General features: G+C 44.3%; 1 protein-coding gene across 1 annotated transcript in view; it reads left to right on the top strand.

The window, feature by feature from the left end:
- Ctnnd2 (catenin delta 2) overlaps positions 1 to 16,280 on the top strand; it is an 869,206-nt gene that overhangs the window by 693,282 nt on the left and 159,644 nt on the right. The window contains exon 12 of the mRNA XM_048814198.1: positions 1,839 to 2,022. Within this exon, the coding sequence (XP_048670155.1) occupies positions 1,839 to 2,022 (184 nt within the window). The remainder of the gene's footprint in view (positions 1 to 1,838; positions 2,023 to 16,280) is intronic.

The following is a 16,280-nucleotide window of genomic DNA, read 5'->3' as shown; positions in this document are numbered from 1 at the left end:
CGGTCACCACGCTGGCGAGCCGCTGGGCCTGCTCCGGGCGCTGGCGGCGGCCCGGCTTCTCCCCTCTGGCTCAACGACAAATTGAGGAGGCTCAGGTGACTGTGCCTCACCCCCCCTACCAGGAGACCAACTGCTTATGTCACCGCTGGTATTGATGGAGTTCTCTCCTCCGCCGCTTTCTGCTGACATCAGATCTCTGCCATGTTGATATCGTATGCGAATGTCAGCCTTTCGTTCCCTTTGCCGGGCAACCAAAGCAACGGGTGAGTCCTGTCCGGCCCTCGGCAGGACCCCTACCGAGAAGCAGTTTCCGCGGGCTCCCAGCCCCGGCCCAGGGAAGTTCCGGGAGCCGGAACTCGGCCTCTCCGAGCTCGGTGTAAGCTCGGCCTCTCCGAACTCCTGTAAGCTCCAAGAAGCAGTCCCCGCGGGCTCAGTTCCGGGAGCCGGAGTTCGGCTGCTTAGTGCTTGTTGTATGCTCTGATAGGGGCAGGGTTCATGAAGCAGCCTCCGCGGGGCGGTTCTGGGAGCCGGAACTCGGGCGCCCCGCGCTCGGCGTTCGCTCCGATAGGCTCAGGTTCTTAGAAGCACCCAGGCGCAGAACCCTAGCAATCTGTTTGCAAGCCACAGGCGAATTGTAGCCTGGAATTACCTGATCTATGGCTGAATGAGTTGCGGTCAGTCGAAAACAGGGGACGTGACGTCAGTTTACCAAGATGGTGGCTGCTGGCCTCCTCTGTGGACTGACCGGTGTGTAGAACCGAGCAGGACCGCTTCCTTACCCCGTCTGGAACCCAGAATTCAGCCCTGAGTACGGTGCTTGCGCGGCTGGCAGAAACTGCAGCGCTGTAACCCTGCGTCTCTATCCCAGCGCACACTGCAGACTCTAGCCCCAGAAGTCATTTTTCTAAAGACAACTACAGTGTTTGATCCCCATCTCTGCAGTGCTGATGCCTGTTTAGGCTGCAGGAGCAAAAGGCTTTCATCAGTAGGGGAACAGAGTAGTGTACTGTTTCTTTTTGCTTTATGTGAACTATTCTGAGCAAAAAATAGAACCATTATTTTAAAAGCATTTTCAAATGATGTTATAACCTGCAATGCCCATGGGCCAGTTCCAGAATTAGTCTCATTTTAGAAAACATGTATCTAAAAACCTAAAACGTTCCACATGTCTGCAATTTTTCTTTTCCCTGCCCACCTTAATTACTGCTCCTCTCTGCCCACGGCAGGCAGGCCCTCCATGCTCCCTGTGTCACCATTTAAGAAAGAACATTCTAGAGGTCCTTCATGAGCTTGCTTCCAGAGAAAAACTGACAAAGCTGTCACAGTGACACCATGTTCAAACTGCTTCACGTGCTAATTGCCATCAGTCTCCTGCTGGAGTCTCAGGTGTCCCTTTAATGGCATCTGCTGGTGTGTAGAAGCTGGGTGACTGAGGTCAGCCACACAGGCAGGCTGAGGTGCTGGGTAAAACAAAGACCTAGCAGACTGTTCTGAATAACTTCCACACATCTTTGGTCTAGCATTCAAGTTGGAAGCTTGGGTCCATCATATTAGAAGTTCACTGAAGCAGGGTAAGAGCCTCAGTTCAACCAGCCCTCTGGAGTTAGTTGTTCTTCATGATGAGACAGACAGTCATGTCCCGGTTCTGCTCACCTGTCTTTCACAGCACGCTTTTAGAAGGTTCCAATGGGTGCCCTAGAATTAGGATCAGGCTCTAAGACACACCCCCACACGCTGCCTCACTCCTTCCTGCCGGTGCCTTTCACTCCAGAGAGAAAAACACTGTGAGATGAGAACGACTGTTAGCCACCAACTCTCTCCTTGTGTGTCTCTTGCAGGAGTCCTGTGGAACCTCTCGTCGTGTGATGCACTCAAAATGCCAATCATCCAGGATGCCCTGGCAGTATTGACCAACGCGGTGATTATCCCCCACTCAGGCTGGGAAAATTCACCTCTTCAGGATGATCGGAAAATACAGCTGCATTCATCACAGGTGCTGCGCAATGCCACTGGGTGCCTAAGGTCAGTCCCGCGGCACAAGGGCCTGCTCCTGCCATCTTCCCTGGGTCGTCCTGGGTCAGGCACTCTTCCTTGTAGCTTTCGCTGCTGCCTTCCTAAGGGCCAGATTGTTCTGCAAAGATGAGTGTTGATGGGGCAGTGCAGTATAAGAAGCTAACCAAAAGTTTTTAATCCTGCACTGAACTGGTGTAGGCATCTTCCACTGCCCTGCACCTACACCTGGGTCTGACTCATTTAACTGAAAACAATAGTTTTGGGTCGTTTGATGTAATATCATGCTTAAAGAATAACCAGACAGGCCAGTTGCTTGGGGAGTCGACAACAGATGTGCAAGGGTCTACTTAACTATCACCAGTAGCTGGTTTTGTTTTTGTTTTTCAATTCTCTGTGTGACTGTGCAAGTCTGTGGTTCTTAGAAAGAGCTGTTTCATAAGGCCTGTTGTGTTAAATGCTTTTGTAAATAATAGAAGTTGTAAATATGTGGTAATTCTCTCCCAAAGCATTTTTACAAAATCATCCCCCAGAAATCTACTGAGACTTCTTAGAGCCTCTTTATGCCTTGTTTAATTTTGACTCCTACGAAAGAAAGTAATAATCAAGATACAGTTACAAACTCTGGAACCTGAGCTCCCAAGGATGTTGCATTTTGTGTCAAAGCTGGAAATCTCCCCAGGATGAGGTTAATCATGGGATGGGGGCAAGGAGGGGGTGATTAAAAGCACCTAGTCAAATAATCTATATTTCAAGACTAAAATGTTCAGAGTTGCTTTCGCTGGGCTGGTGCAAAGCTGCCATTTCTCTTAACACTTATTTGGTTTCTAGGTATAAAAACTTGTCTCTGCCGAGCAGGAATGAAATCACCTCAGTGACATTAATAATCGTCATGTCATGAATATTCATAATAACACTCTCAGCCTAGTCTTGAGAGGGGCCTCTGTGTGAATGTGTATGCAGAATGTGAGATAAAGAGACAGGATCCATGCGTATCTCCATGCATTCACAGAAGTGGGGACCCTCTGACAATTTTGCTTTTCTTTCAGGTCCCAAATTCATGAATTTTTGACATGGGTAGTCTCTAATGTAAGCCAAATTTACAGTTTTCCAAAATACCTCCATTGTGGCATTAATTTTATGACTTCTTTAATTGTTACCCTTCAGAAACCTCTTGCCTCAGCAGGAGAAATGTAACTCTTCCAAAGCTCAAGCTGCAGGCATCCCCACCTTTCAGCCTGATCTTTCTAGATCAGTTATTTCCACTTATTATGATTAGTTTTTCCCTCCCTGTTGCCCCTGACTTACCAAGCCTGTCATGGTTCCTAACGACGTCTATGTGTCTCAGACTCAATGGCAGAAGAGTAAAGAGCTAGTTAGCTCTATAAGTTGAAATTTGAGTACTATAGGAGCATGATTATATCTTCTTGATGACTGACTCAAGGCTTGGGGTGCTGCCATTAAGAGCATACACGTGTAGCACTGTCATGAAAAAGTAGCTGAAGAAGCTAGACTGGTGCATGACAAGGGCCCCCTTTGTAAGCCCTTGGCTGAGGGTGAGGTGAGAACAAAGGTAGGTCAGACTCAGGAGACTCTCCATCCTTCTCTGCTCACTCAGAGCTTTGGCTTTTGCTGCTGGCTAGAAGTGGTAGTAACACAGGAAGCACGAGAAGAGAGCATTTGGTTTGAAAAGAGTTTGTTGTAGCCAAAGCAAGGTTTCCTTAGCCAAGATGCAACCAGGGCTTGTGATGTCCCATGTCTCTGGGTTTATCAGGCGAGTGACAAACCAAAACTCATCAAAATCAGTGATAACTTCTCCCTTAATCCATTAAACTTCCATCCTCCTACAAAAAGCAGTATGATTTCGCCTGTCTTATTTGTCTTTGTTTTTTGTCCTTGTTGTGTGTTTGGGTACAGGGGATTGAACCCAGGGTGCTTACCCACTGAACTACATCCACAGACCTATTTTGATATTTTATTAGAGACAGAGTCTTGATGAGTTGCATAGGGGCTCTCTCAGTTGCTGAGGCTGGCTTTGAACCTGGATCCTCCTGCCTCAGCCTCCCGAGCCACTGGGATCACAGGTGTGCATCACCATGCCTGGGCTCCTCTCTTGTTTGAATGTGTTTATGAATCATCTCACATTGATGATCAGGTTTGACTGGGAGAGGAAGAAAGCAGCCCTGGAGGAGGCCAAAATAAAGTTATCAAAGTGTGAGTGGATGTAAAGTTTCAAGGAATTTGTTTTTCCATTTATTGAGAAATAATGTTGACAACATACCCAAATGGGTGCAAATGCCTACATCATGATAGAAGATTTTAGGTTTTAGTATGGGTTTATTTACATTCTTGCTTTTTCTAGAAACTCCTAGATCTTTATTCACATTTAAAAAAAAAAAAATCCTTCCTAGGCTGCTTTTGCTTACAGTAGTTTTATCTTGTAAGCATTTGCTGAAAACTTAGTGTGTGCCTTGGGGAACCAGGCAGGAGACAAGTGGTCAACAAGTGGTCTAAAGTGCTCCTGCACTTTAGAAACTCGTGCCTAGTGGAAGAAAGGGCCATCCATACAGTCAGCCCTAAGGTGGTATCCTACTCTCAGGCTGACGCCACAGTTAGGGTAACACAGGAGGAAAACTGCCACTGGAGTCACGAACTCAGCCAGGTGTAGGCAAAAATGACCTCGAGGATCAGGTGATATTGGGCCAGGCATGGAGAAGACTGCCTCAGTGGGTTTAAGGGAAAGCATCATGGCCAGGAAGAGCAGCTGACATGGTCTGGCACAGCCCGGGAGAAGTCCAGGAATTCCGAGGTGCATTGTCCATAGAGACTAGACTCTTAAGTCAACCTTCAACGATTATTATTATTTATAGAATCTCTGCCTTCCAAGGACCTGAAAGTTTTGACCCAAATATAGTCAAGCCACCTACTGGGTGGCCTCTACTTGGCCAGCATCCCTCTTGCCTTAAAAGGCCAATTGCTTTCTTCCTCTCTCCAGTTCCTTCCTTTCCATTTCCCTCCACTAAGGCCTTGCTGTGGTCTGGATTGACTTGTCCCCCAGAGCTGCTGTGCTTGGTCCTCAGTGTGGTGAGGAGGAGAGATGAGGGGGCCGTTCAGAGACGGGGTCTGGTGGGAAGGGATTGATGTGGTGGGGGGACCTGGTTAGTTCCTTTGAGAAGATTGTTGTTAAAAGACTGATCCTGGTCCACAAATCTCTGTGGCTTCTCGTTTTGCCACATGATCTCTCCCATACACATTCCTGCCTTTGTAGTATCACTGCCAGGAGGCCCTGACCACAGCTGAACAGATGGGCTGGCCTGTCCTGGACTGGCAGTCTCCAAAACTCTGACTTAAAAAAAACCCCACTTCCTTTTTAAATAAAGTACCCAGAATCAATTCTTTTCTGTAATAACAGAAAACAGAATAAGACAGAATTTAAATATTGAGTGGCAAGTGGCTTGGACAGAGTTAGTCTCTTAGCCCAATCTTGAATCTTCATTTAGACAGTTATAGTTGCCTTTTCTTTTCTTTGAGAGAAGGCTGTTTTTAAGGAATATCCTAGACAATGACATTGACATGATTTTTACATTACTCAGACTCCTCCATCATTGGATAAATTTAAGATAAGTTGATATTTGGGGCTTGTTTCTGTTAACTATAGATTCAGGAATAGATAGAGAAAAGAAAATATAAAAGAAAATAGAACTCTTCCCAGTATAGTATTTCCTAAGCCAGTGTAGCTTACCAGTCCAGTAGGAGCATAGGATAGAGAAGATCTATCACTTCACCATTAGAAATCATTACTCTTGATTTTTGTTCCTAAACAATTCATATGTGTTATGTCATCTTGGGTGAGAAGCCAGGGTTAAAGATTTAAGCAGCTGCTATAAAGAGATCACATTTTTTATTGTTTTTCAGAAAGAAAATACAGTTTTATGAATGCAAATTTCACTGCTCCTAAATGTCCAAAAAAAAAAAAATGCTCAGCAAAGGGAAATCTGAGAGAGAGAGAGATAAGTCTGTGCCTCTGTCATATGGAGCTCAGAGGCTGATGTCATCCTGCCTTTACGAGCTCCAATCTCGGGAGACTGTGTCCACTGTCTTGTGCTGCTCTTGGGCAGTGGGCGTGGTCCAGCATCCGTGGCAGTGGCTCCAGACCCTGCCTGGGGAAGGAGCCAGCTTCAGGGTACCTTCTAGAGAGAGGAACCACTTGCCCCCGCCTTCCCTAAGAGGCAGGGAACACCTTCTTGGAAAAGTCCTGCATGTTGACACAGCAAAAACTTAAGCACAGAGCAAATATAAAATGAACAGTGGATGCCCTTAGTCCTTTTCCATATAAAATTCATTTTGGAGTGGGAAATGGATTTTTTCTCAAGCAGATCTACCTATTTGTTCCTGAAATATCTATCTGTCACTGAGGAAAAAGGACAGGGAAATGAAAAAAATTATCTCTTACATTTTGTTGGAGAAGCGGGTTGATGGGAGTGATGGTGGCCGGCTTGTGGGAGGGAATGGGTGTTAGCCTTGTGAGATCAGGAGCAGGACGGGAAGGGTTTCATCCCCTGCTGTGCCCCAACTCATGCTCGCCTTCCTCATTTCTTCCCCTTCTCTCATTGAGTCTTTTGCTCCAGTTCTGCCTGGTTCAAGCTTTAATGTCTGATATTTAAAAATACGGTTCAGCCTGGTGTAGTGGTGCGTGCCTGTAATCCCAGCAGCTCGTGAGGCTGAGGCAGGAGAATTGCAAGTTCAAAACCAGCTTCATAACAGTGAGGCGCTAAGCAACTCAGTGAGACCCTGTCTCTAAATAAAATACAAAATAGGCCTGGGGATGTGTCTCAGTGGTTGACTGCCTCTAGTACCCACCACCACCACCAAAATAAAAATAAAAATATGGTTCAAAATAAATGTAGCAAATAGATAAAAAGACTGAAGACATGTATATGAAGGTTATTGCTAATCTTTTCTTCTTCATTTTATGATTAAGAATTCTTCTGGTGAAAGGACTTCAGATAGCCTGTCAGGCTGTGCAGATCTTAAAATGGATTTAGTTTTGTACTCGGGACTATTTTGTTGCACACAGTGTAATCAGATATATCTGTTAACCTTTGGCCGGCACCGTCACCACCTTCAACTGAAAACACGTATTGACCACCCCGTCTGAACACTGATGAGTGAGGTCAGATGGGCTCTGCCTCTGGACAAGTTCATGTCAGCTGAGCTCCGCGTGGTGAGCTGAAAATGTCCCACCAAAATTCATGTCCACCCGTAACCTCAGCTTGTGACCTTATTTGGAAATAGGGCCTTTGGAGACATAGTTCATATCAGGTTGTACTTGTCCTTGTAAGAAGAGAAGAGCCTCACAGTGAGATGTACAGGAGGAAGGTAGAAGTGAAGACAGGCAGAGGCTGGTGGGATGGAGTGGCAAGCAAAGGAGGCCAAGGATTGCTGAAGGCTTCCATAAACTAGGAAGAGGGATGGGATCCTCCCATCAGGCCTTCAGAGGCAACATGACCCCACCAACATCTTGATTCTGGAGTTCTAGACTCCAGAACTCTAAGGGAATACATTTCTGTTGCTTTCAGCCATGGATTTTGTGATGCTTCATACTGGCATCCCCAGGAAAGGAACACATTACCCCAGTAAGAAATGGAGAGACACCTACAAAACCAGGTAGTCACCTGTGGACACAGCACAGGGAGAAAAATGAGTAAGTAACTCAGAGAAGAGACACGGCCTGTCCCCAAATAGTGCCCACACATGGGGACAAACAACCCAGAAAGGACCTGTGTTTCTGTACACAGGCCCTTCCCATCCATGGCTCAGATACAAAACAAAGCAGCATGTGTGAGCAGGACTGAGTTATTCAAGCCCAGATATGTTCACCTCAGCTGAAGAAGGTTCCATCCAACCTCCATTCAATAAGGGTCTTCCCACACTGTATCCAACTTCTGCTCTCACTGCTCTTATTCTCTGGACTTCGAGCCAGCTTCTCAAGGTGGCTTGGATTTATCTAACAGCCAGAAGTTATTCTGCGTCCTTATACAGGTAGCATGACATGATATAAGTGTCATTTCTGGAAGTAACTCCAGCAGCTGTGTACAGAATGAATGCTTTCTGGACTTACTGTGAAACGTGGCTGCATTTCCCACTGAAAATATCACAAATCAATACCTTAAAGATCCCTGTCGTGGCCATTATCATCATTTCAGAGTGAGCTGCAGGTAAAGCCTTGCTAGCATCCTCTTTTTCCTGTTAATCTAAGAGGCAGCTCAATAAGAGACTCGGATCTACGTTACTGTATAGCTGCACTGTATTTAGTCATGGGTACTTGGGACTTTATCTCCAGCCTGAGCATGTGCACAAGGCTGGGTTTGCTAGCTTCCCCAGCTCATTTCCTGGTGCCCCTGAGTCGTTTATTTATTTTTATTATTCTATTCCCACTTCAGCATCTTGTCCTAAAGGACAACAATATACAACCCTAATTTTTTCCATCTATCTTTGTGTACACAAGAATGTTATTAAGCCATCAAAGGAGCTGCACTGTGCCTGTGCTTATGAGTATAATTAAACTCAGACCCTCAATTAGTCATTTTAACCCATATAATGGATGAGTGCTCAGTCCCACAGTGCCACTAATTCTAGAGTGACCTTGAGAAAACCCCATCATAAAGTAATGCTAATGATAATCACGCTGTAGCTGGAATGCTCCAAGGACATTTATTTTATCTGGTTTACACTTGCATTAGCCGTGACTAAGAAGGGGAAATGGTACTATTTTTGTGTTAAGGTCAGGTTATTGCCAGTGTTTTTCATCTGTTCAAAAAGAGTCTTAAAAGTGCTTTTAAAGTAGTGTGTGATGAGCTGTGGACTGGCTTACCCCAGTCTCCACCAGGGCAAGGGTGGGCAGCTCTGCCTGGAGCACTCTCTGTCCAGGGTCTCTGGAAGGGAAAGGACTTGGTCTCTGTGGTTCGAGAACAGAGGAGACACTCACCCCTTGCCCCATCCCTCCCCAACTCCCACCCTCTCTGTAAAGCAGAAGAAGTTCTTTATGGGCATTCTCCATGTTCAATATGATCAGAATATCTTGTTTTCTTGAGTTAAGACTCAACAGTGAAGGTCTTCTACTGTGGAGGGAACAGAATTCACTGGGGGCATGAGCAGGGGTCTTAAGAACTCATCCCACTGGTTGGCACCCACCAGAGCAGCCCCACTGGGGACAGGGCTTCCACCTCCCCAGCATGACTAGCTCACTGACCCCAAGCCCAGCCAATAGGAGGTGGTGGTCTCTACTTGCATCAGGTTGCTCAGTTGACATGACAGAGTCCCAAGGACAGGGTCTCTACTTGCATCAGGTTGCTCAGTTGACATGACAGAGTCCCGAGGACAGGGTGGCTTGAGTAACAGAGATGTCTGCAAGGATGTAGAGGCCAGGAGTCTGAGTCACGATCATCAGGGTTGGTTTTCTGAGGTCCTTGTCCTTACCTGTAGCTTTCTAGCTTCTCCCTGTGTCTTCCCTTGGCTTTCTTTCTGAGTGTGTGTCCGAATTTTCTCTTCTTATAAGGATTCCAGTCAAGTTGAATTAAGACCATTGCTAAAGACTTCATAAATTGTTTCTTCTTTAAAGACCCAGTCTTCAAATACAGTCACATTTTGAAGGACTTCAGGTGAGGACCTCGAGTATGAATTTTAGGGAGATAAAATTCAGCCTGCAGCTCTCATAGTGGGTCTCCCTGTTCCTTTTCACTCTGGGAAATAATTTTTAATAAATGAAACATTCTTATGGCAAGGTCACGTTTACCAGTATGAAGCATATTTGATTCATGGGCAATATAAATAAAAATCATACTTATTCTCTAACTTTAAAAAAGCTAATGTTATTAGTCTCTATTTCCAGATGGAAGTGATCATAAAAGTAGTCTATAGAAAATGTTCCCTACATAAGCTAACACTGTCACAAAAGTACCCACATGAGGGACTTTCAGAAAAGTCCTTATATAGAAGACTATAAAAACCAATTAATGGGCTTTTTTCTTTCTTTTTTTTAGGGGGGGGATAGTTAATTTTGATGAAATCAATAGTTTGATTTAGTGATAAAAATATGAGTTTCAGAAAATCTCTGTACATATTATATTCATCCTTAATTCTAATTGTTGAATTGAAGAGTAAATAAAATGACCTCCGATTAAGAATCAGGTGGTCTGCATTTGCACCCCAGTTTTGCAGCATCTTGTCCAGTGTCCTGAAGGAAACGTGGCAGCTTTATCTTGGCCTCAGTTTCCTGGCTGTGAAGAAAGGTTTGGCCTGCAGTCCTTCATAAGGTGACAAAGAAACTGCAATACAGTTGGGGTATGTGCTAGCTGACCCCAGACATTCTCTGAGTAAGGATCTAGAAGAGACATACCCAAGTGGGCATCCCCATTGATAATCAGTGTCCCCAAGTGGGTTCTCCCCAGGGAGTGCCATGGCTCTGGGGCCCAGCTGTGGCCTGACTGGTGTAATACTGGACCTTGAAACCACAAGACCATCAGGAGGAAATTCATTTCTGACAAAGCCCCTTCTAGAAGCCCATTCTGATGTTTCTATAACATGCACACTGCCTAATGCAGCTGTCCCAATAATCCTGAGGCAGGAATTCTGATCCTGTTTGCAGATCCAGAAGCTGATGCTCATAGAATAAGCGTAACTTCCCCGAGACATACAGCTTGCACGTGAAAGAAGTATGCAAATAATACCCAGATTGCATGATGACGCCTTTAGGTCCCTGCCACTTTTCTGTGTTCCACAAGACAGAGACCAGGCGATGCCCCCAAGGACGGGCATATGTGTTTGTTTACCGTGAGGGCAGAGGTGACGCTCAGTCCAGGTGCTGGGTCTAAACACCAAGTTGGAATTGGCAGTCGATGAAAGAAATTTTTCTTAGGGAAAACACCTGAGAGGAAAATGGGAGGGAACCAAAGGAACTAGAAGAACCTTCAAACCATGGCTCAGGTCTGACCCCAAGTTAAAGAGACAAGGAAGAAAGAAAGGAAGGGAGGGGGAAGGAAGGAAAGGAAGGTGTGTTGGTTAGGTGTTCATCACTGTGACCAAAACACTGACGAAGAACAACTTTGAAGAGGAAAAATTTATTTTGAACTCACAGTTTCAGAGGTTCACCCCTTGATCGGTCAGCTCCATTGCTGTGGGCCTTAGGTAAGGGGGGCATCATGGCAGAAGGACATAGCAGAGGAAAGCTGCTTAGCTCATGGTGTCCAGTAAGCAGAGAGAGAGGAGGAGGAGCTGGGGGACAAGATGTAACCCCCAAAGGCATGTCCCCAGTGAGCCACCTCCTTGAGTCATGCCCTCCCTGCCTTCAGTTACCCCCAGTGAGTCCTTGTAGATTATCAACCTATCAAATGAACTCGTCCACTCACTGGATGACAGCTTGCATAGTCTAACCATTTCACCCCTGAACTTTCCTTCATTAACACAGGAAACACTCCTATTCCAACCATAACATAAGGAAGGAAAGGAAGGAAGGGCAGGTGAGCAGGCAGTGGAATGTCTCAGACTTAAGCAGAATTCATCAAGACTATCGGAGAGTTCTTGAGCCCAGCCACCCTTGAACCATATCTCCTAGGAACAAGTTCACTGCTGCTGATCTCCTCCGTGGCTGGGAGCACCCAGGGGAGAGGAAGCCCTAGCATAAAAGAAGGCAAGGAAATGGACTTCAGGGTGCAGCAGCCAGGGCCCGTCAGTCAGTGGCACTCCTGCAACAGTGATCTGAGTGGTGTGTTTTCATTGGGTGACACATCAGATAACCTTTTGAAAGCACTTCCCTTCTGAACACACTAAGCTTATAAAATGCTACGTTATCATCAGGAAGCTACTGGATATAATATAAACACGAGTTGTATGAACCAACATTTGGTTCTCTTGGGGTATATTCTTTCAGACCCCTACCCTGTGCCAGGCCCTGTGGTAGGTACTGCAGATAATGGAGAGAGGATGAATCCGTGAAATTTGTTGTTGGAAGCCCTGAAGAACATCATTAAAATAAGACAGTCTGATGTGTAGGTCCACACCTGGCTGCCCTAGAGGGGGCAAGTTGGAGTGTTTTCCCAAATTAGTGCCTCAGGAGATAATAATATTGTTTAATTTCCATGGCTTCTCAACTTCTTCTTACTGACACATTTTTTATACATAAAAAAGCTTTGTTTTGTTTTGGTTTTTTGCCATTAACTAGTTTAAAATTTATGTCTTAGAGCTCCGGAGCTTTCCATCTTCAGGATTTTATATCTCCTTATCCTTTCCATTACAAAAAGTATGAAAGGTTTTCTTTTCTTTTTTTTCAAGTCTTCAAAAGATCTTCCTGTCCCCCCTAAAAAGACTACTAGATTTGTGCAAAGTTCTTTCTGGCATTTACATTTCCTGGAAGAGTAATAGGGATCATTTCTTCCTAAATGTTATGTTTTTTCCTCCAAGCTAGAAAAATGAATATAATGAATTTACCTTAAATATAAATGATGAATATAAAACATCCATCAAGCTAGTCCATCTTAAAATTTCTATAACTTATTTCTGCAAATTTAATCTACTTAATTATGAAAACTTACAGGCTCTAACTAAAATTTGTTTTATATTATTTATTCTATAATTTGTAAATATGGGCTTTTTTAAAGAAATGAACAAATATTAAATTTTATCTTTTTTCTGTGAATTCTCACTTTTCCTATCAGAATATGAATATTTAGATCTTTCCATTAGTATGAACAAATGACTTCCTTTAAAAAAAGTTTCAATGAAAAGTTTAGCTAATTCTCAATTGGTATACCTTAATGTTTAACATTTTTTCCTATAAAACATTGGTTTACAGGATGTTAGACCCCTGATAAATATAAAGCCAATTCATTCCTAAAATTCTATATAACTTCTTCTTATTAGAAATATAATTTTTCTTCCTGCTGTCCCCCAATTCATATTTCACTGCATAAAGAGTAGCTTCCATGGAGGAGAAGCAAAGAAATTAGTCTATTAACCATAAATTAAAGAAGAATGTCTTGCCAGTTTCACTAATAGCATACATACTAAGCCTCTGCAATCTTTTAACCTATCTATTTTCATGCCATTTCTCTTTTCCCTGATCAGAGTGGCATTATTTTAAAATAAAGCCAGAAAGCAAAGGTACTGGGGAATGAGATAGATCAGATTATGTTATGTTCATGTACAAATGCGATGCAATGAATTCATTATTATAATGTCTAATTTTAATGCACCAATTAAAATAAATAAACAAAATAACAAAGTCATTTACCAGATTTGGGACAAAACAATCAATGAGGTGATTGTGGTGAACAGATAGCAGACTGCAGGTGGAGTACCCTCCATCAAACTCAGGTGGAAGTCCTCAGCTTGCAGGTGTGAGTCCTCTTGGAGGAAAAGAAACCTGAGCAGTGGGAGCCACAGAAGGCATTTAGCAAGCAACGGTTCAGAGGTTCCCGCCTAGCGTCTGGTAGATGCAGAGTGAAGAGCCTGATGCTCAAGTTCATGCTGCGTGCATCTCTTGATCATCTCGTACAAAGCTGCTCATTCTAGAAACAGGATCATCCTTTGCCCCTTCATGGTCTTTTTCTTGAGTCTGGTGGACCCTTAATTAACCAAGAAGATGTTGCAGTAAATTTTCATCGTTCCATAGTTGATGCAGAATATTTGGAATAAAAGAGTAGAAAGTCTCCAGGTGCCATTCTGTCTTCATGGGCCCCCTTTCAGGGTTAATGACTTCCTGGTGTGGGCTTAGTGCAGTCCACAGGAGTTACACTGGGCCTTTGATGGATTGCTGCAGGGCAAAGGCTGATTAGCAAGTCTGGTTCCCTAGGTCCCTCGGGTTCTGGGTTTCTCTCCATCAGCCTTTGCAGCTCTGAGGTGGAGAAGAAAGGTGTGGGGTCTCGGAACATGACTGCTGATGGTGGGCGGGGATTTCACAGGAAGCAGAGGTGCCTTGGGGTGAGCTGGGCTCCTGCACTGGGTTCCTGCCCGGCATGATGAGCCCAGGATGCGTTTCTGTGATGACTCATCATCATCTCATACAAAGCTGCTCATTCTGCAAACAGGAAGCTCCTGAACGTAGGGATCCTTATTCCTCCATTCTTAACTAGAGTTCTTGTTCTGAACCGACTGGAGTCTCTGGAAATACCAATTTAAAAGTTTTCCTGCAGTAGAAGAGCCACGGGGAGGACAGCCCTGCCCAGGTTGCATGCTCAGTCTGCATGTTCTTGCCTGGGAAAGCTTTAAGCAAAGAAGCAACATTTAGTAATAATGTGTGCAAACAAGTTGACAGCCCTCAACCCTGGGCTGTCAGGACACTGTGTTTCTCTGTGTCATAAATTCATTTTTCAGTTGTTCAGTCTGCTAAGTGAAAGGACAGATGTGCCAGGAGTTCAGATTAACCCCACATCCTGCATTATTGTTCCATAGAGGTACAGACACATCATTATTCCCCATTAACAGGCTCTAAACCAGGCAAGGAAGATGTGCTATGGATGCACTGATGGGAGTTAATAAATCCCTACAACTAATTACTTTTCTCTTAAGGTAACTTGTTACCAGAAAGTAGCTGTGTTTGCACAAAGATTTTTATGTGAGAATGGCCATCCCCAGGAACAGGCAAGCTGATTAATCATCCCCTATAATTCTCCATAATAGTCCTATCTGGACTTTCATGTCCAGAGCATTGTTCTTCCTGGGGCTGCATTTAGCCTGACCTTAATTGGGACCTACAATGTAATTGTTAATTGCAGGCTAATTTATATAAACAAACAAGGATTCTGCCAAATGAGTGTTGTCACCAGGTCTGGAATTTAATGCTCTCTTTTGTGCACAGGTTTGGGTCAGGCAGTGGGAGCAAATGAAGCTTACTGCAAAACATAATTATTTCAAATCAGAACAAAAAGCATGTCCTTTGAAGGCCTGCCAGGAGGCGTGGTGTGTGGCCTGTCACATTAAGTGAGTGTTCACGCTTTCTGGAGGAGACGGACTTAGTCCTTTGCTCAGAATCTGGCTGGGCCTGAAGGGCAGTCTTTCCCCTCAACGTGTATGAAAGCAGTGCTGATAAGCTTCTTTCTAGAAGAGAAAGGAACTTTACTTATTTCTCCTCTCCAGGCAGCACTGTCATCCTGGCTAGCAAACATGATTAAATGTCATTTGTCCTTGACCCCTGTCACTCCTAAGCAGCTGAAATAGATTAAGAGGCTGGCACTTCCTAAATCAGATGGAGCGGAATGTCCTCGGCCGGACCTGCGGTAATAGGCTTACAAAGAACCGATGCCGGAGTTTATTAGGACTTTCCAGGGCTTATTCCTATTTGAGGGGAGATTATTGAGACAGATTATCCTCTTGTTTCCTCTCAAGCACCAGCCAGGATGCTCTGCAGGCTGAGATCCTCCCACGCGGGTCCCAAAGATACGAAAACTGCGAATAACGGTGCCAGAGTGTCCAGATGGCCGCTGTGGACAGGGATGCTGTTGGAGAAAAGGGTCCCTTAAGTCTCACCTCTCAGGCTTCCTCTCTCTCTTTAGAAACTTACTGAGCTATGAAGACTTTATGGAGAAGTCAAAGGCCAAGGAGCACAATGAACCATGGAGATCAGATTATCCTGGCCTGTGGGCAAATCTGACTAACAGCAACAAGGGGACTCTCTGCCTAGTGGACGCCTGTTTGGGTTCTGTCACAAACCCCTCCCCTTAGCAATTTCTCCCCTTCATATTATTTTTTTATATTAAAAATAAAAAATTTAGATGAAATTCACACAACATAAAACTAACCATTTTTAAGTGAACAAATCAAAGAAATGTAGCACATTAAAAGGTAGTACAAACCACCTTTATCTGATTCCAAAAGATATTCATCACCCCAAAGAAACCCCCAGAGCCACTAAGTAGTTACCGCCATATCCTTTCCCCTAGACCCTGGCAATTACCAATGCATGCACTATCTCTATGAAACTACATGTTCTGCATATTTCATATGAATAGAATCACAACATCTAAGGCCTTTGACTGGCTTTTTTCAGGTATAACAATGTATTCAAGATTCACCCATATTGTAGTATGCTTCAGTACCTCACTCTTTTTTATGGCTGAATAATAGGCCATTGTTTGGATGTACCACATTTTATGTATCTGCTTATTCATTGATGGACATTGGCCTGTGTCCACTCTTTGGCCACTGTGAATAGTGTATTATTAACATGCATACAGGTATTTGTCTTCAATTCGTCTGGGTAGTTAATGAGGAGCAGA

Source organism: Marmota marmota, unplaced genomic scaffold (assembly GCF_001458135.2).
Source record: "Marmota marmota marmota unplaced genomic scaffold, marMar, whole genome shotgun sequence".
Classification (NCBI taxonomy): domain Eukaryota; kingdom Metazoa; phylum Chordata; class Mammalia; order Rodentia; family Sciuridae; genus Marmota; species Marmota marmota.
Note: the sequence above shows the minus strand (reverse complement) of the source record. Positions and strands in the feature narration are given on the sequence as shown.